We start from the raw sequence: 21,213 nt of genomic DNA, 5'->3' as shown, positions 1-21,213 counted from the left end.
CAGCGCCTGCCTTCTGACAGGGCATGACCCTAGAGTCCCGGGATCGAGTCCCACATCAGGCTCTCTGGATGGAGCCTTCTTCTCCCTCTGCTTGTGTCTCTGCCTCTCTCCTCTGTCTCTTTCTCTCTCTCTCTCTCTCTCTCTCTCTCTCTCTCTCTGGGTCTCTAGTGAATGAATGAATGAATAAATAAATAAATACTCTTTTTAAAAAATTAAAAAAATAAAAAGTTAATTGGTTTTCTGATATCACTGTTAATATTTTCATTCTTCATATGAAAGGTTAAAAGAGTATAGTGCTTGACTTGACAATACCATTTATAGAATTATTCATTTAAAAATTATTGAAAAGTTTTCATTTCTCTTCAGGTTGGTCCAACAGCTACACAAGCTATGCAAGAATTTCTTACCCGATTACAAGTGCATCTTTCTTCAACATGTCCTCAGATATTCAGTGAATTTTTGCTCAAGCTGATTCATATACTTTCTACAGAAAGGTAAATTTCACTGTATACATTTATTCCTTATATAAAAGTAATATGTGATCCTTCAGAGAAATTCCCCCTTGGTTGGAGGTTTATCTTGGAACAGATTAGCAGTATAGTAGGAATTAAGAGGGAAGGGTTTATCCATTTCTCTCCTGACTATTTTCATTCCATTTTATTATAGTTCTGATTCTTGAACTCTATGAAGAAAACATAGTGTGTCAGATCTCTGCTTGCTTTTAATGCTTTCTTCATAGATTAGTGAAATTTACTTGAAATTGTTTAAATTGTTCTAGAATACAGAGAGAGTATTAAAGCTACCAAAGATTTTATTTGAAACCAATTTGTAAGAAAACCTGAAAAAAAGAGCTAAAGAAAGAAAATTACCGGGCGCCTTGATGGCTCAGTCATTTAAGCATCTGTCCTCTTGGCTCAGGTCATGATCCCTGGGATTGAGCTCCTCATGGCTCTCTGCTCAGAGGGTGTCTGCTTCTCTCTCTCCCCCTGCTCTCTCTCCCAAGTAAATAAATCTTTAAAAAAAAAATTACATGTCAGTCTCATAGAGAAATCTAAATAAATTTACTAACAAAATCAGGCAGCATGCTAAAAGAATAAATTGTGACCATGGGGGGTTTATTCTTAAAATGCATGAGTGGTTAAATATCATAATACATATCATATTAATGAATTATTATCTTCATATTGTAAGACATTTCATAAAATCTGACATTACTTTCTGATGAAAATTTCCTTTTTAGAGAGCAAGAGTGAGAGATTGTGGGAGTGGGGTGGGTGGGAGGGGCACAGGGAGAGGAAGAGAGAGAATCCCAAGCAGGCTTTATGCCAGTGCAGAGCACAACATGGGGCTTGACCTCAACCCTGAGACCATTACCTGAGACGAAATCAAGAGTCAGACGCTTAACTGACTGAGCCATCCAGTTGCCCCGTGTTTTCTATATTTTTTAAGAAAGTCTCTGGTATCCTGAGCAGAGCTTTTAGGTAAAATAATTATATGACTGAAAAATAGCCATCCTATTATAAAGAGGTCATTCAATTTTATCAGGTAAGTGTTTGCAGATACTTTCTATTAGTCTGTAGATGGTATTTTCATTTTCTTAATGGTATCCTTCAGAAAACAAGTTTTCTATTTTGATGAAGTCTTACTTGTCAGGTTTTCCCTTTATATATTATTTTTGTGCCATAAAAAGAAATCCTTAAAAAAAAAAAAGAAATCTTTGCCTAATCCAAGGTCATATAAATAAATGATCTGCTCTATTTTCTTCTAGAGATTTTATAGTTTTAGTTTTTAGGTTTATGTTGCATTTGGGTTAAAGTTTATTTTTTTGCCTGTGGATGTCCAGTTCCCATGCCATTTATTGCAAAGACTGCTTTTTTCATTGAATTCTCTTTGTATGTATTTTAAAAAATCAGTTGATCATAATTGTTTTGCTCTGTTTCTGGACTCTCTTCTGTAGAATTGTTGTCCCTGTCTATAATTTTCCAATACCTATTGCCTTGATACCTTCATAGTTTCTTGAAATCTGGTAGTGCAGATTTTCCAGCTTTATTCTTTTTTAGAATTGTTTTGGCTATTCTCATTACTTTGCTTTTCCATATAAGTTTTAGAATACATTTATTGATTCTTGTCTGCACTGCCCAAAATAAAACAAAACAAAAACCCTGCTGGATTTTAACTGAGAATGCATAGATTTACAGATCAATTTAGGAAAAATAATATAGCCTCTTTGGATTTTTCTTTGTCTACAGTCACGCGGTCAGTGAATGAAAACAGTCTTACTTCTTCATTTCTAACAAGTATGCGTTAGTCCCCAAACCCTGCCCTGCCTCCTTTCTTAACGCCCTGGTTAGACCTGCAGTATGATTGATTGAAGTGATTCAATTTGCCCTTTTTATTTTTTTTCTCTTACAGAAGTAGAGATCTTTCAGAAGTAGAAATATCATTAGATGTAGCTTCCTTTGTGATGCCTGATACCAAATTGAGGTTTTTTTGTGTTTTTAACTTGCTAAGGTTTTAAAAAAATCTTGTATTAACTCTTGGATTTTGCAAAATGCTTTCTCTACATCTTTTGAAAACAATCATATGTTGTTTCTTGTGTAGTCTATAAGCATGGTGAAATTACATTGACTGCTTTTTTTAAAAGTGTTGATCATTATATATTCTAGGATATACTCCACTACTCACTTGTTCATGATGCAGTATCATTTTCATACCTTAGTGAATTGAATTAGTTAACATTTTGTTTATTTTGAATATAGTTTATGAGGGATGTTTGCATTTTTATTATAATGTCTTTTTTTTTTTTAAGATTTTATTTATTTATTCATGAGACCCACACAGAGAGAGGCAGAGACATAGGCAGAGGGAGAAGCAGGCTCCCTGCGGGAAGCCCAATGTGGGACTCGATCCCTGAACTGGGATCACACCCTGAGTCAAAGGCAGACGCTCAACTGCCAAGCCACCCAGGCGTCCCTAATGTCTAGTTTTTATGTGAAGTGTCTGTTTTTTATATCAAGGTAATCCTGAACTCATAATTCAAGGTGTCTCTTTTTTCTGCAAGAGGTTGTGTGAAATCGGTCTTATTGCTTACATAAATATTTGATATTACTCACCCCTGAGTAATACGGAGTCTGGAGTTCTCTTATAGGGGAAATGTTCAGTTTGTTTCACAAGTGAATGATTATTCAGGCTTTCTGTTTCTTTTTGAGGGACATTTGGCATTTGCATCTTGAATTTGTTCATTTCTTCTATATGTCTTTTTTTTTTTTTAAGATTTATTTATTTATTCATGAGGGACACAGACTGAGAGAGAGGCAGAGACACAGGCAGAGGTAAAAGCAGACTCCTCACAGGGAGCCCAATGCGGGACTCAATCCTGGATCCCGGGATCATGACCCGAGCCGAAGGCAGGTGCCCAAGCGCTGAGCCACTCAGGCGTCCCAATATATATGTCATTTTTGCTAGAAGTTTATCACTATAACTGATATTTTCAGAGAAGCTTTGCGTTGCAATTCAATCCAGTTCTGAGACTTTCCAAAGTCAGCATCAGACTCACAGGGTTTAAGTCTCCAATTCTGTAAGACCACCCTCATTTGAGAGGACACTTGTAAGTCCCAGGTCCCAGGCTGCCACACTTCTGTCACATTTGGACACAAACCAAGGAGTTCTCACAGTAGTCTCTTCAGTTTTGATAATTTATGAAAATGACACAGAACCCAGAGAAAAAAAACTTAAGTTACATTTACTGGTTTGTTATAAAGTATGTAACTCAGGAACCGCCAAACAGAATAGATGCATAGGGCAAAATGTATGGTAGGGAGTTGGGGCTGTTGGGTGCCTATGAATGGCTTTGAACACCAAGGGTTTTGTGTTATTACCTTCACACACACCAGGATTTAACAAGTCGTTAAATATTTGAATGTTTCCAGTGTCTCTTCTCAAATTCTGCCATGGGAGAGCCAATGGTCCTTGGAGGTGCCTATCTTTTCATGGATTTCAGGCTCTCCAATGGGTTTATGTGGCTTTATAGTTAGTTTCACTTTCTTTTGTTAATTTGGGGGCACTATTCTCTCCACCTTTTTATATTTAGGCATGAGCAGTATTTGAGGGCATTCATTCATTCATCCATTCATTCATTCCGTAGAGATACAGAGGTAGAGAGGCAGAGACCTAGGCAGAGGCAGGAGCAGGCTCCATGCAGGGAACCCGATGCGAGACTCAATCCCGGAATTCTGGGATCGTGTCCGGAGCCAAAAGCAGATCCTTAACCACTGAGCCACACAGGCGTTCCTAGTTGAGAGCATTTGATCTTGATGCACAAAAATTATTTGACTGAATCTTAATTTTTGAAAATCATAATCAGTAGAGAATGTTTGAAATAGTACCATTTGAGGATATGAAAAACCAGAGCTTATTTTATGAGGAGTGTTATGTGATGCTAAAATATTTTAGTCTGGAGTTTCAAAATCACCTCTTTGATTTACTTGTCCTTTAATTTTCTATTTGGAAGGGAAGTCATTTTTGATTTTGTGTAAAAGGAGAAGAGGATAAGAATGACTTAGGAAGAAATGGAAACCATTTACTGCAAAATGAAACAATGAATACCAAGAGTTTAATTGCTATTTTAGCTTTCTTGTGTTGTGGTGGTTACTTTTCAAAAAGTTAAGCATAGATTTTTAATCCTCTCTCTTTTTCTGCAGGGGTGCTTTCCAGACAGGCCAAGGACCTCTTGATGCCCAAGTAAAGCTCTTAGAATTTACTCTGGAACAGAATTTTGAAGTTGTTTCCGTTAGTACTATTTCTGCTGTAATTGAGTCTGTCACCTTTTTAGTGCACCACTATATCACTTGCTCAGACAAAGTAATGTCTCGAAGTGGATCTGATAGCTCGGTGGGTGCTCGAGCTTGCTTTGGGGGACTCTTTGCCAACCTCATTCGTCCAGGTGATGCAAAAGCCGTTTGTGGAGAAATGACAAGAGATCAACTTATGTTCGATTTGTTAAAACTGGTTAACATTTTAGTACAGCTGCCTCTTTCAGACAATAGAGAATACAGTGCAAGAGTGTCTGTGACCACCAATACAACAGACAGTGTTTCAGATGAAGAAAAAGTCTCAGGAAGCAAAGATAGTAATGGAAGCAGTGGTAGTATTCAAGGATCACCTGCATATATTGCTGACTTAGTGTTAGCCAACCAGCAGATTATGAGCCAAATTTTGTCTGCTCTGGGCCTGTGTAATAGCAGTGCCATGGCGATGATAATTGGTAAGTATTTAAGAATATTTAATCTTATATTGTTTCGGGAATTGTAGCTCTTTTCTTTAGCAACATATTGATTCATTTTTTTTTTCTATTACCTTATAGTGTAAAGCTACTTTATTGCAAACTTCTTTGTATGATGCAAGTGAAAACTTTTATTGAGTGGCTATCAATAAGTGAAATTGTAATTAGGAAGAATTTTAAATGTGAATTTTTTAAAAATTGGAAAGTACTAACCAAATGACTAGCAGTTTCTTAAATTAAGAAAAAGTCAGTCTTATAAGTAAAGTACTACAGTTTATAGTTGTATATCTCTAATATTTTAAAGATGAAGAATTTCACATTAAATTTTATATTAGGGAACCAGTAAGGTTTATTTACTCACATTTTCTTAAATGAAATATAAAATTTTATCTGAAGTGTGACAGTTTCTGTGACACATATATCAGTGTAAAATTTCTAAACTGTTGCTTAACTTTTCTGCTTGCTTGAAAGCTAATATCTTATGTTAAGTTTTTAAAATAATTAAACTTCTGTAACTTGTGACAAAATTCATTCTAGTCTACCTTAATTCTTTGTGTAAAGGAAACAGTCATCATATCTTTTTTTTTTGTAATTAGATGAAGTACAGTTACATACCAACATCATTTACTTTCTCTCCCGTTTCCTTTCTTCTTTATACATAGCTAATATGTAAGATGACGTTCCTCAGTTGTACAACAGAGCAGCAGCTTTTTATTGTCAGCAGCAACAGAGATATGTAAGAAGATACCCAAAAATATGCTTTACTGAATGCTGTGATAAATAACTCAGTTTCTACTATATGTATATGTTCTACACACATGTACACACATATATATAACTGTTACATATCGATCCTTCAGTGGTTTCAGGAGAAATGACTTTTTAAGCCTCTGTTTTAATTATTATTGGTTTTAAGGGTATATGTTTTTGTAAAGGTGTCATCTTTTTATTTAAACTAGGAGCAAGTGGACTACATCTTACCAAACATGAGAACTTTCATGGTGGGTTAGATGCCATATCGGTTGGGGATGGATTATTTACCATACTGACAACTCTCAGTAAAAAAGCTTCTACAGTCCACATGATGCTGCAGCCAATTTTAACCTACATGGCCTGTGGATATATGGGCAGACAAGTAAGTTCAACCTAGCAACTATTTTAGTAATGTAAATAACTTCTAGCAATGGGAATAGAGAATTGTTTGTAGAACAGAGAACCAGGGCTCACATCATGTACTGAAAAAAGAACAGCAGCATCAGGTAAGAACTATAGACTATTGATAGAAATTAAAATGTAAAGTTTCTAGAGTTGATATTGTCAAAAATGACCACAGTGATATGAGAGTAAAACATATTCTTAAATTTTAGATATTTTCCCCCATTGTCTCAAGAAGTAGGTTTTCTTTTCCCCTAGAGATAGCATAGTTGAATATGAAAATGTTCTCTGTAGTATGAAAATACTACTAATATGAAAATCTAATGCAACTTTTTTCAAGCTATGTTGCATGTTTCTTTCAGCTAAAAGGGATTTGGATAATTTTAGAAGAAAAGTAGGTTATGGGATACCTGGATGGCTCAGTGGTTTAGCACCGTCTTCAGCCCAGGGTGTGATCCTGAAGTCCTGGGATCAAGTCTCACATCGGGTCTCTGCATGGAGCCTGCTTCTCCCTCTGTTTGTGTCTCTGTCTCTCCCTCTCTCTCTGTCTCTCATGAATAAATAAAATCTTTAAAAATAAATAAATAAATAAAAATAAACCTAAAAAGAAAGAAAAATAGATTAGAATATTATTGCTTTTTATCTTTCTTATAAAATGAAATTGTAGGAACCAGTGTGATTATTTTAACTTTAGCCCATTTACAATGTTTTCAAATATGTTTGCTTTTAAAACGTACTTTCTCGGGCATCTGGGTGGCTCAGTTGGTTAAGCATCTATGTCTGCTTTCAGCTCAGATCATAATCCCTGGGTCCCCAGATTGAGTCCCCCATCAAAGCTCCCTGCTCAGCAGGGAGTCTGCTTTTCCATCTCCCTCCGCTCCTATGCTCTTACTCTCTCACTCTCTCTCAACTGGATAAATAAGATCTTTAAACAACAGGAGAAAAACATACTTTCTTGAAGAGTATTTTGTATGTCAGTGTAAAATTATTTTCTTATATTTTTATTGCACATATATGTATATTTCTCCATGAGTAGATAAAAAGATTGAGAAGAATCAATATTTAAATGAAAGTAGTGTCTAATGGAAGATAAAATCAAGGCACGTTAATTTAAGCTCAAAAATGATAATAGTAGGTATAGACAGATGCTTTAGAAAAAGACTCTGAATTCAGAGAGGAGACTACACTTCCTTTCTGATTCGGGTAAGATTTCTTATGTATTTTGGCGGATATGTTCTATTTAGTGGTTTAGATTAAGACTACCATTTTAGAATAATTAACTATAGAAAAATGTTATACTTAATAAGTTTAATTGCTCTAATTCACAGGATATTAATAATTATGATTTTAAAGGTATACACATGTGGGTTTTTGTTTTTGTTTTTTTTTGTTTTTAGGGCTCTCTTGCTACTTGCCAGTTATCTGAACCATTACTGTGGTTTATTTTGAGAGTATTGGATACTAGTGATGCCTTGAAAGCATTCCATGATATGGGTAAGATAAATTCCAAAAAATGTCATTTAAGTATCTTCATTTGACAGTGTATGATCTCATTTTTGTAGTGTTCTCCAAAAGATGAGTCAGTGTCAAACTATCTAAAGATAATTTCATTTGACGTATTTTGTAAATTTAGGTGGCGTTCAGCTCATTTGCAACAATATGGTTACTAGTACAAGGGCTATTGTAAACACTGCAAGAAGTATGGTATCAACTATTATGAAATTTCTTGACTCTGGTCCAAATAAAGCTGTTGATAGCACTTTGAAAACAAGAATACTAGCTTCTGAGCCTGACAATGCAGAAGGGATTCATAACTTTGCACCTCTGGGTAAGGAAAGAATTATTAAATCTTATTGGTATGAATTTATATAGTTTATTAACTGGTATGAAGCAGAAATAGTCGAAGTAAGGTGATTATGTTACAATAACACCAATTACAAACAATTGTTTTTAAAGATAGTGGTTTTTGAAACTTTCTGTTGATTAGGAGGAAGCACTTACTGGTTCCTTAGCAATCACATTTGTCTTTATTGCTAGCTTAAATAGTTTAACAATTTGTAAACTAAATAGCAAATTCTCATGTCAGTTTTCCCTGTAAATGTTAATCAGTTTAAAGGACTTGTTCCTTCTTATTTTGGGTGATTTTTTTTTTTTTTAAGTAGCTTCAGATTTAAATAGTTACTGCTTTTCTGAGTTTACACAGTTTCTTTTATGTATTTCTTTTCATGTTTCTAAACCATGAATATTGACAACTAAGATAAAGGTCATTATGTTAAAGTTGAAGGTTGTCTTGAACATTGTAAATTGAGAATTGTGCTAGATTTGTTGTTTCTACTTTAGTTTTCCTTCAATATGTGGTACAAAGAAATTAGGCTATAATTAATAATGAACTTGTCATCTTGCAAGTTGACTAGATGTCCTGATGTTTTGTGACTACTGTGACAAATCATGCTAAATGTACTAATAAGTACATCTGTAACATCGTATGTTCAAAGTTTTAGCTAAATTTTCTAGTTTTAATTATTATGGTTTGAATGGTTCTTGATGCTTTATTTGGTTTCTTCTACAAAGTTTTTTATTATATTTAAAATATCTTCAATAGGTACAATTACATCTAGCAGTCCTACTGCCCAACCAGCTGAGGTGCTTTTACAGGCCACGCCACCCCATAGAAGAGCTCGTTCTGCTGCTTGGTCCTACATCTTTCTGCCAGAGGAGGCTTGGTGTGACCTTACCATTCACCTTCCTGCAGCAGTGCTTCTGAAAGAAATACATATCCAACCTCACCTTGCATCTCTTGCAAGTGAGTAATATTTTTTTGTAAAGAATCATTATGAAAATAAATTGTAATCAAGAAACATTTAAGAATAAGAAAAATATTCAGGGCAGCCCAGTTGGCTCAGTGGTTTAGCACTGCCTTCAGCCCAGGGCACTATCCTGGAGACCTGGGATCGAGTCCCCACATCAGGCTCCTTGCATGGAGCCTGCTTCTCCCTCTACCTATGTCTCTGCCTCTCTCTCTCTCTCTCTCTCTCTCTCTGTCTGTCATGAATGAATGAATAAAGAAGAAAAGAAAAATATTCAGCAAACAGTGAAACCCTTAGGTATGATTCCCACATTGCTTAATTTTGAAGTTTTTTGTATAATATTCAACATTGCCACCAAATCATATCCCATGAAATGAATTAGCACGGCTATTCCCCTCAAACAAATAGAATGTTTCATGAAATCCAGATACATATATTTCAGTTATATATAATTTTGCCTTCCCTTTCCCCCCAAGTTAAGCTGTTAAAAAAAAAAATCACCAGGTTAGGTGATTAAGTTGAGGTGAGGTAGTTTACATACCCATAGATAGCAACCTTACTTTGTCTAGCCCTGTCCTCAGTGCTAGTCCTGTAATGTGAAATTAGCTTAGATTTATTTGTTAGATAATACAAATTATTATTATTATCATTACCCTTCCCATTGTAAGATAATTACACGTTAAGAATTGTTATTGTAATAGTTTGAATATTTGTGATTTTCAGAAAAATTTTTAAAAGATATTTTATTTATTGAGAGAGAGAATACGTGCTCACGAGCACAAGCAGGGCTGGGGTCAGGGAGAAGCAGACTCCCTGCTGAGCAGGGAGCCCAATGCAGGGCTCCATCCTAGGACCTATGTTTGGGAACTTGACCTGAGCCAAAGGCAGATGCTTAACTGACTGAGCCACCCAGGCACCGCTGATTTTTAAAATTTGTACCATATTGAGTATCATTCATTCGATGCTTTTTTTCACTGAATATATTTTGTTGTCACTTTGCAAGGTAAATAATTCAAAAGAATTTTTAGAAAGCAAGTTTTACATTAAGAGGAGCAAGAACTCTTTCAAGTATTTATAAAGGAATGTGAGAACTGTTTTGCATTTTTGATCCCCAAATACTTTCAGTATAAGCAGTGATTTTTACAGAATTGTTGAATTGTCACATTCATTTATGTTGACTGATTAATTTTAATTGTTATCAACAGTCATTCAATAATTGGATGAAGAGGTGTGGGAAACTTTGTAGATCTCTGGCATATGTGGAAGAATAAATTTTTCCACTCGGAAAATTAACTACTATTATTTAATATAGTTGTAGAATTCACACTTCTTAGATAAAAACAGATATAATATATGAATATAATGGCAAGAGGAAAATGCAGGAATTCATAGTGTTTTAACAGATCCAAAATAATTATATTACATGGTAAAAATGTAAGTTGATATAAGATGTAGAAGAAAATCTAAGATAAAGACAAGATTGCTTTTATTTAGAAGGAATAAGAGTGATCCATGTAAATGGTGGCTTTAAAGTGAGGCTAGAATTTGCATAGGGAAACTGAGATAGAGGTTACAAGGAAGAACTCTGTTCATTTTAAAAAATCACTAGGTTTGGGGTGCCTGGGTGGCTGAGCTTCCACATCTTGATTTCAGCTCAGGCCATGATCTGAGGGTCATGAGATTGAGCCCTGCATCAGGCTATACATGGGGCTTGGAGCCTGCTGACGATTCTCTCTCCCCCTCCCCCATTCCCTTTGGCCTGCACTCCATCCTGCTCTGCTTACTCACACCTCTTTCTCTCTTAAAAAAAATATCACCAGGTTAGGTGCTCACTACTATAAATGTGCTCAATAAAACATTTCAGTTTTATTATTGGATTGGAGCAGAAATTGAAGATATATTTTGTTCCAGTGGAAATAACATAGCCTTTAGAATCAAATATGGACTTGAATATAAAATGTGCCCTGGTGCTCCTGGGTGGTTCAGTTGGTTGAGCATCCGACTCTTTTTTTTTTTTTTTTAAGATTTTATTTATTCATAGACACAGAGAGAGGGGCAGAAACACAGGCAGAGGGAGAAGTAGGCTCCATACAGGAAGCCTGACGTGGGACTCGATCCTGCATCTCCAGGATCACACCCCAGGCTGCAGGCAGCGCTAAACCGCTGTGCCACCGGGGCTGCCTGCATCCAACTCTTGATATTGGCTCAGGTCATGATGTCCCAATGGTGGGATGCGGCCCATGTCATAGGTACTGTGTTCAACACGGGAGCCTCCTTTAGATTTTCTCTCCTTTTCCCTCCTGCTCACTCACTCACTCTCTCTCAAATAAATAAAATCTTAAAAACAATGTGCCCTTTGTTCATGTAGGAGTTTGAATTACTTAATCTCTTTGACTCTGCAGTTTGTGTAAAATGTGGATACTTGTCTTAAAAGTGAAGATTAAATTTCAGAATTGATATGACTTGTCTAGTTCTCAGTGTAAACCCAGCATGTAATTGGCATATAGTATAAGTTACTTCTTAGTTTCACAATTGAATTAAAATTAAAATCAAAGATCAGGGATCCCTGGGTGGCGCAGCGGTTTGGCGCCTGCCTTTGGCCCAGGGCGCGATCCTGGAGACCCGGGATCGAATCCCACGTTGGGCTCCCAGTGCATGGAGCCTGCTTCTCCCTCTGCCTGTGTCTCTGCCTCTCTCTCTATCTCTCTGTGACTATCATAAATAAATAAAAAATTAAAAAAAAAAAAGATTTAAAAAAAAATAAAATAAAATCAAAGATCAGTTTAGTTGATATGTTTATTATGTGGGCTTCCGTATTATGTTAGAAATAATTTTCCCATATTACTTCCTTGAACCTACTTAAATTTTAGCAGAAAATAATTTAAAATCTTTTAGATGTTTGGTTAAATTTTGAAAGGGACTTAAATTACTAGAGGCAAAGCAGGTTTTAAACTCAGCTGTATTATAAATCATTGCAATATTATAGTAGTGAAATAATGATTTGATAGAAAAGCACTTTGTTTTTATTATATTCTTCTTTCCAAATGACTAAACAGTAAACCATGGCCTCTTAATCAGATGTCTTATATTGTTGGTGATAATTATGAGTAAAGTAGAAATAATAGAGCAATTGGAAATTTGGCAGTCTTTTTTCTTTTTTTTTAAGATTTTATTTATTTATTCATGAGAGATACAGAGAAAGGCAGAGATATAGGCAGAGGGAGAGAGCCATAGCAGGCTCCATGCAGGGAGTCCGATGTGGAACTTGATCCTGGGACTCGGGGATCATGCCCTGAGCCAAAGGCAGATAGATGCTCAACCGCTGAGCCACCCAGGTGTCCTGGCAGGTTTTTTCTTGTAGAGACTCAAGTGTGTACATGTGGATTACACACATTTTTTGGTGAATGTCAGAATTTTAAAAATATTATTTTTGTTATATTATAGATCTGGTATTTTTTTTTAATTTTTTTTTTTTTAATTTTACTTATGATAGTCACAGAGAGAGAGAGAGAGAGGCAGAGACACAGGCAGAGGGAGAAGCAGGCTCCATGCACCGGGAGCCCGATGGGGATTCGATCCCGGGTCTCCAGGATCACGCCCTGGGCCAAAGGCAGGCGCCAAACCGCTACGCCACCCAGGGATCCCTAGATCTCGTATTTTCTGTTGGAAAATAGTTCCAAAATCAATTATGGTGAAAGTTAGTGACAAAGTATGATGTGGCATATAAATTTTCTTTTGCAAATTCATAATGAATATAACTAAAAGCTGCTGTTTTACTGGGATTTCCACTAAGCCATGAAGTCCAGTTCATATTTTCTTTAGTAATTTTTCAATATTCTCTTCCTACAGCCTGCCCATCATCAGTGTCTGTTGAAGTGAGTGCAGATGGGGTAAACATGCTACCTTTGTCCACTCCCGTTGTTACAAGTGGTCTCACCTACATAAAAATTCAGCTGGTAAAAGCTGAAGTAGCTTCTGCTGTCTGCCTTAGACTTCATCGCCCACGAGATGCCAGCACATTAGGCCTTTCACAAATTAAATTACTGGGCCTCACTGCTTTTGGTACCACTTCTTCAGCAACAGTTAATAATCCCTTTCTTCCATCTGAAGATCAGGTATCCAAAACAAGGTATGTTATGTATCTCATTCTTAAAGTAAAGCTTTCTGAGCTTTTTATGAAGTTATTTTATTCCATGGTTTCTTTTTTAGAGCATAGGAAGTTTTTTGCTCCATAGGTAACTTATATAATACCATAATTTTACTATGTATAATAGAAATGCTAATTCTGTAGAACTTGAGCCTGGTTAAAATTGAGATTTATATGTTTTTAATTCTTGAGATAATCTGCAGTGTGGCATATGTGGGTATAGGTTTCCATTCTTCAGATCACAGTCTAATATAAGAATTTCCGAATACCTGTAACCAGGATACATTAGAGCCATACAAATTGACCGTGTAGTCAGAGACCTAGTCTTAAATGGTAATTCCTAAATGCCAGTGAATAGAAGGGTTAGATTGGAACCATACAAATGGACCAAATTAACCAAGACCCGAACATAGCCTTTAATTCACATTCATTTAGTAAATTTTGATAGTTGAAAATTTTATATATTGATTCTACTGAAGGTTTTGCCTGATAAGAAAATTTAGGGGTTTTGTTTCATTCTCAAGCTGGCAAGACTTTATAGTTTTTCACAGCTGTAATTCTATGCAATTTGTATTTAAACATATAAATATATATATATATATATATATATATAAACATTTCTGACTAAAATAAAGGCAAGCACATAGTATCTAAATGCAATTAGTGATTAAGAATTTTTATTTGTTATGGAGGAAACTTACTGTGTTTAAATTTCTTGTTGATCTTATAAGCATTTTTTTTTTTATACAGGTTGGTATTTGTGAAACACATCATGCTGATTTGTTTTATGTCAGAAATAATTTGAGCTACTTAAATTTATCACATAAGCCATTTTGTGTTGTATATTTCAGTATCGGTTGGTTACGGTTATTACATCATTGCCTTACTCACATCAGTGATCTGGAAGGAATGATGGCCAGTGCAGCTGCACCTACTGCTAATCTACTACAGACTTGTGCTGCCTTATTGATGTCCCCATACTGTGGAATGCATTCTCCTAACATTGAGGTTGTACTTGTAAAGATTGGACTGCAATCCACAAGAATTGGCCTGAAACTTATAGACATTCTTCTGAGAAACTGTGCAGCATCAGGCAGTGATCCTACAGGTGAACAGTTAACTTTGATATTTTAATTTTTACCTATCTGCAAAATAATGACAGTTGAATTACGTGATCTTTTGATTAAATCTGTTTCTGAAATTAATTTCCATTATTACTTTCAATATTTTAGGGGTTGGTTTGTTATTGTTGTAATTTATGAAAGAGTTATTTTTAATTAATAATTTAAAATTAAAAAAATAATTTAAAATTAAATTTAGCAAATATTCTTTTTCCATTTGCTAATTGTGAAAACTTCCTTTTGTTTCGTTTTTGTAAGATTTGAACAGCCCTTTACTTTTTGGAAGACTGAATGGACTCTCTTCCGATTCTACGATAGATATTCTTTACCAGCTTGGAACAACTCAGGATCCTGGAACAAAGGACAGGTATATGTTTATCTTGTTTTTTGTTTAAGGACACACATACACACAGTCACATGGTAGTGAACATTATTTGTAATACTTTCTCCTTAAATTGTTTCATAAGGGGATCCCTGGGTGGCGCAGCGGTTTAGCGCCTGCCTTTGGCCCAGGGCACGATCCTGGAGACCCGGGATCGAATCCCACATCGGGCTCCCGGTGCATGGAGCCTGCTTCTCCCTCTGCCTGTGTCTCTGCGCCTCTCTCTCTCTCTCTCTCTCTATCATAAATAAATAAAAATTAAAAAAAAAAAAAAAAAAGATCCTTGCTTCTGTATGTTGGGTCTAATGGAGCCAAAGTAACATTTAAAGAAAAAAAAAAAAATTGTTTCATAAAAGTATTGAATATATTATACCTTTAACTGTATTCTTTACATGATACAACTTCTAGAAATTTTTGTGAACGTTAAACATAAATTTTTACATGTTTTAACATATTTTAAGCTAATATGAGCTCAAATAGAATTTTTAATCAATATTACATTTGATGAATGGAACGAAATAAAATATTACATATTTTTACGTGAACCAAGTTGTGATGAGATCTTTGTAAGCTGTAATGATATCTTAATCATACTGTCGTAGGTGGTATTTACTGTGTCTGAATATAGGAATAGCGTGTCTGTATTAGGTACTTAATCTATAGTGACATGATAATAGTGTTTGTTTTGATTACCTATTATTATTATGTATAATATTCATTGACAGGTTTTCATTAGACTCTCTACCTTTTTTCCTATCCCAAAGTGAAATGCTATCCTACCAAGTAAATAACATCTGAATAATTCACCTAGATACCTAGTGATATTTTAGTATAAGCAGGTTTTGTTTTGTTTTGTTTTGTTTTGTTTTGTTTTGTTTTGTTTTGTTTTAGTATAGGCAGTTTTAGATGAGTTTTACTTTTGTAGTTCTTCCTTGAGGTCTTCTGTCTTCAAATGGATAAGACCTCCCAAGTATTTTTGAAACTTGTGGGGTTTTTTTTGTTTTTTTAAAGATTTTTTAATTTTCTCATTAATAAATATTAATGAGAGAGAGAGAAAGAAAGCAAGCGAGTGGCAGAGACACAGGCAGAGGGAGAAGCAGGCTCCATGCAATTAGCCTGACATGGGACTTGATCCCAGGTCTCCAGGATCACGCCCTGGGCTGAAGGTGGTGCTAAACCTCTGAGCCACCCGGGCTGCCCAAAACTTGTTTTTATTGGTAAATTTTTGAGTGATGATTTGGCATTCTCTTGTTTTATATGTACCATCTATATCAAAAGAACATTACAGAGTACGTGACTCTATAAACAAATTTTTAAAAATCTGTTTTCTGAATTATTTTATTTTGTAATTTTGATTAATATTTAAGAAAATCATTTGATACTTTATTAATTTGTTTATAAATTATTAATTTTGTAGGTACTTAACTCATTTTATAAGTATTTACTGAAGAGCTGCTAGATATTAGAGTTTCCAAGTTCATTGAATCCAGCTTTTGTCTTGGCTTGGGAGACAGAATACCATCACTCCCAAGGCAAGATTTATATAGATCAGATTTGGGGAGTATATAGTAGAGTGTCAACCATAGAAGGTGCCTGGTAAATATTGGACTTTAATCATTGATATGTAATAGTTTTTATTCATTTTAGGCTAGTTGCTTTTATTTTTTCTAATTAAAAATGTGTAAATGACATTTACCAAGTAAATTTATCTTCGTAACTTCAAAATATTAAATAAGCTGACTTCCATTAAGCTTTATCCTTTATGTAAATTATATAGTTACTATGTTTAAAAATATGGAATTTTTAAAAAAATATTTTTTGATAAAAGAAATTTGGCCCAGTTTGAATCATAATGATTATTCGGGTTAAAAAGAATATAAAAAATAGGTTTTAAATATTTTTCTGGACCAACTTTCTTAAAATCTCTTACACTTGATTCTTTAATAGTTTTATGGTTTTAATCATAAGAAAATGACCCTAAACAAAGTTGTTTTTACTGCATAATACTTTTTAAAACATAACTATTTTGGAACTGACATAATAAGATTGTTGGCTTCTGTGAACTGAGAAAATTTTGTCCCTCTCTTTTCTTTTTCTGACTTCTCTTTATTTCCTGTCATGTGAAGTTTAAAGGGTCTTGTCCTTCAGGGCAGAAAGGAGGATTAAGTGGCATATACCTTCCTTCCCCTATCTTTTACCCTGAAGCAAAGAATCTTGTGATCTAAACCAGAAATTTGAAAGCAAACAAAAATATAAATACCTTGTTTTAATAACTCAGTTATAAATCTTACCCGGTTTTCTGTATTTTATATAAACTCGAAAGCCTTATTGCTTTAAAAGGTGGTGTTCTGTCAGTAGCCCCCAGCTCCAGGGTATTGAGGGTAGGATAGCACTTGAAAAGTACATATATTGGGACTATATTCTGTTTGCAGAGTTAAGGGGGCTGGGTGGCTGCTGCTAGTATTTAATGGTTGGGGGCCAGAGGCATGACCCATGCTGTAGTGCGTGAGATTCTGCACAATGAAGAATTAGCCCCAGATTACTGCTCTAGGTTGTATGGATTTGTTACAAAATAAAAGAAAATCTACAAAAAACAGTGAATTTGTTAAGTGTTATATCCTATAATTCTAGATATTGATTTTTTAATAAATGAATTATTAATCAGTGTTTATTTGCAAAATGGTTGTTATTTCAAACATTTTCATCAGTTAAGATTAGTAAGGTTATAGGAAAACTGGAACTACTGTATTCTTTCTGCTTATATAAATTCCTTTTCCTTCCTATTTTAGTTTAAAATTTATTAAAAACAGTATATTATTCTCATATACACATTGCTTACATGTAATGATGATATTTATCCATATTAAATGTCAGTGGTATAATTGGTTATTTGAATTCATTTTCTTTTTAAGAATCCAGGCCTTATTAAAATGGGTCAGTGATTCTGCAAGAGTGGCTGCTTTGAGAAGAAGTGGCAGGATGAGCTACATGTGTCCTAACTCTTCAACAGTAGAGTATGGTCTTCTTATGCCATCTCCTTCTCATCTTCATTGTGTGGCAGCAATTCTGTGGCATAGTTATGAACTGCTTGTAGAGTATGATTTACCAGCATTGCTGGACCGAGAGCTCTTTGAGTAAGTACGATATTTGAAATCCCTTTTTCCCCAGTATGACATCTTTAGAGGTTTTCACTTGATGAAACAGTATTTATATGCCTATTTGGAGAATAATAATACTTTGAAAGTTGTAGTTTTGTATAATCAGGTATAATTTTGAAATTAGGTGTCACACAAATTTATCTTCATGTTTTAAGAAAATAAATTCATGTCATTTCATGCTTTTTCCAGCTAAAATCTAGAGTGTTTAATTTAATGTATATGTTCCTACAGTTCATAGTGTTTATTCTTTTTTTTGTAAATTTACCCACTAGAATTATTTTTTTGATAGGCTCCATGCCCAGTGTGGAGCCCAACATGGGGTTTAAATTCATAACCTTGAGATCAAGACCTGAGCTGAGATCAAGAGTCAGACTTTTAATTGATTGAGCCGCCCAGGCCACTCCTCACCAGGAGTAATTAATCTTTAATGTACAATTATGGAGGAAAAAAAGTATAGCCAGAAATTTTTGAAGAGTTACTGCTTTAGAGAGTTTTTATGATTAGTTGTTTTTACTACTTTCTAGATATCTGATACCATTATTCTTTTGGTAGTTTCCACTTACCCACATTTCTTTACTATGCTCAGCTAAGGCTTTGCTGAACTAACTTATAATTGCTAACTCTGTAACAGAATATTATATTTATTTCTGAGAGGTTCCATAACTCCTAGAAGATTAGCCTTTTGTCCTTTAGCCTGTCATTTTTATATTTGACCTTTTCAGTTGGCATAACTCATGAATTATTAATGAAACTAGCTTTTGATTTGTGAATTTAAGCCATCAATCATGTCATGTTCAATCTAAACATTTCTTTTGTATAGTTTGTCATTGTTTCTTAATGTGGCTTTTTTTGAGGTCACAGAGAATGGTAGATCCATTTTAATATAGATCTCTTGATTTTCTATACTCATTTCACAAGTCTAATCTAACTTCACCTACCTAAAAACTTAAATAAAATATATCACAGTCTTCCTGAAATCTTATGTCATAATATTTTATGTGAAATAAAATGTATAATTTTATAGATTTTATAATTTTAAAGATTATAGGTTGGTTTCTAATACTTGTATTGAGGTCTTTCTAAATAAAGATACATATATAATGTTAATCTGACATCTTTTTTTCCTCTAGGTTGCTTTTTAATTGGTCCATGTCTCTTCCCTGCAATATGGTTTTGAAGAAAGCTGTTGACAGTCTGCTTTGCTCCATGTGTCATATACACCCAAGTTATTTTTCTTTGCTCATGGGCTGGATGGGTATTACCCCTCCCCCAATGCAGTGTCACCACAGACTGTCCATGACTGATGATAGCAAAAAGCAAGATCTTACTTCATCCTTAACAGATGACTCTAAAAACGCACAAGCACCTCTCGCACTAACTGAATCCCATTTGGCAACCCTTGCGTCCTCTTCTCAATCTCCAGAAGCTATCAAACAATTATTGGACTCAGGTTTGCCTTCTCTTCTTGTGAGGAGTCTGGCTAGTTTTTGCTTTAGTCACATTTCTTACTCAGAAAACATTGCTCAGTCAATAGATACTTCTCAGGACAAGCTCAGGCGGCATCATGTTGCACAGCAATGTAATAAGATGCCTATCACAGCAGACCTGATTGCTCCTATTCTTAGGTTTTTGACAGAAGTTGGCAGTAGCCATGTTATGAAAGACTGGCTTGGTGGGTCTGAAGTCAATCCACTATGGACAGCACTTCTGTTTTTACTGTGTCACTCTGGGTCCACTTCTGGAGGACATCATTTAGGTGCACAACAGACTAGTGCAAGATCAGCCTCTCTCTCTTCAGCTGCTCCAACAGGATTGACTACTCAACAGAGGACAGCAATTGAGAATGCGACTGTTGCATTCTTTCTGCAGTGCATTTCATGCCATCCTAATAACCAAAAACTGATGGCCCAGGTAAGATTAGAAAAATTGGCTTATGTTTTAGTCATCTTATTTTAATATGCTGTTAAGTAACACTAATGAAATGAGTTGAGAAAGGAGTATGTAGCACGGGTGATGATGAAGTTTGGGGTTCGACACATTAAAGGTTCTGAATTTAAACCATAATTAAAGTATTGATGATACCTCCTCCGTCTTCTTCTCAACCGTCACGTATTCTTTTTTTTTTTTTTTTTAAGATTTTATTTATTTATTCTTGAGAGACACAGAGAGAGGGGCAGAGACACAGGCAGAGAGAGAGAAGCAGGCTCCATGCAGGGAGCCTGACGTGGGACGTGATCCCAGGTCTCCAGGATCACTCTCCGGGCTGAAGGCGGCGCTAGACTGCTGAGCCACCGGGGCTGCCCAAAACGTATTCTTTTTGATAAGATAATGGGCAAATTCATGGCGATTCTAGCTATAGTTGATACATTCCTCCTTTTAGACTCCCATCCTCTTCCTCCAACTCCAGTAAAACACTTTAGCTGCTGAAAAAGGATTGACCACTTGAAGGTGGTTAACAAGCATCTCATCTGCAATGAGGCTTTGTATTTTCTTGTAACCGGATTGCTTCAACTCTTGGTTTGCTTTTAATGAAGCAGACATTAGGGTAGTTTTCAGATAGGAGACTCCTGACGAGGAACCTTAAAAATGGAAGAGGTTATTTTACTGTAGTAAGTCCTTGGGGCCAAAATCTTGAAAGCTAGAATTATTTCAGAAATACTTATACTTGATTTTTGCCAGGTTCTACTCCTTTCTAGCTGTTTGATTCTCACGCGTTGTTTAACTTATAAAATGGGAATGATAATACCTGCCTCAAAAAGTTTTTTGAGATAATTAAATATCGTGATGTATATAAAGTAACTGCATAGAGACTGAGATGTGGTAGACCCCAATAAATAGGAATCAGCTTTTTTTCTTTTTTTTTTTTACTCCCTAATTTACAGTGCTTATTCAGGACAGCCTATCAATATCTAAAAGGGGGACACCTGGGTGGCTCAGTGGTTGAGCGTCTGCCTTCAGCTCAGGGCATGATCCCAGGGTCTGGGATTGAGTCCCACGTTGGGCTCCCTGCATGGAACCTGCTTCTCCCTCTGCCTGTGTCTCTGCCTTTCTCTGTGTGTGTCTTTCATGAATAAATAAATAAAATCTTAAGAAAATATATCTAAAAGGATAGCTATAATAATTTCCTTTTTTTTTTTGCTATAATAATTTCCAAAAATACTC

The 21,213-nt window shown here is 35.2% G+C and overlaps 1 protein-coding gene across 16 annotated transcripts in view; it reads left to right on the top strand.

The window, feature by feature from the left end:
* Positions 1-21,213, top strand: part of BIRC6 (baculoviral IAP repeat containing 6) — a 228,904-nt gene that overhangs the window by 118,959 nt on the left and 88,732 nt on the right. For all 16 annotated transcript variants that reach the window (XR_005987661.1, XM_041754078.1, XM_041754087.1 and 13 more), the window contains 11 exons: positions 367-494; positions 4,701-5,263; positions 6,241-6,416; positions 7,834-7,930; positions 8,070-8,264; positions 9,039-9,239; positions 13,093-13,372; positions 14,242-14,498; positions 14,770-14,878; positions 17,806-18,027; positions 19,182-19,962. Coding sequence is in view for 15 of the 16 variants with exons in the window: in XM_041754078.1 (XP_041610012.1) it covers positions 367-494; positions 4,701-5,263; positions 6,241-6,416; positions 7,834-7,930; positions 8,070-8,264; positions 9,039-9,239; positions 13,093-13,372; positions 14,242-14,498; positions 14,770-14,878; positions 17,806-18,027; positions 19,182-19,962 (3,009 nt within the window). In the remaining variant the exon portion in view is untranslated. The remainder of the gene's footprint in view (positions 1-366; positions 495-4,700; positions 5,264-6,240; positions 6,417-7,833; positions 7,931-8,069; positions 8,265-9,038; positions 9,240-13,092; positions 13,373-14,241; positions 14,499-14,769; positions 14,879-17,805; positions 18,028-19,181; positions 19,963-21,213) is intronic.

The sequence above is a fragment of the Vulpes lagopus genome, chromosome 5, assembly GCF_018345385.1.
Source record: "Vulpes lagopus strain Blue_001 chromosome 5, ASM1834538v1, whole genome shotgun sequence".
Taxonomy (NCBI): Eukaryota; Metazoa; Chordata; class Mammalia; order Carnivora; family Canidae; genus Vulpes; species Vulpes lagopus.
The sequence above is the reverse complement of the archived record's forward strand: the minus strand, read 5'-3'. Positions and strand labels throughout refer to the sequence as shown.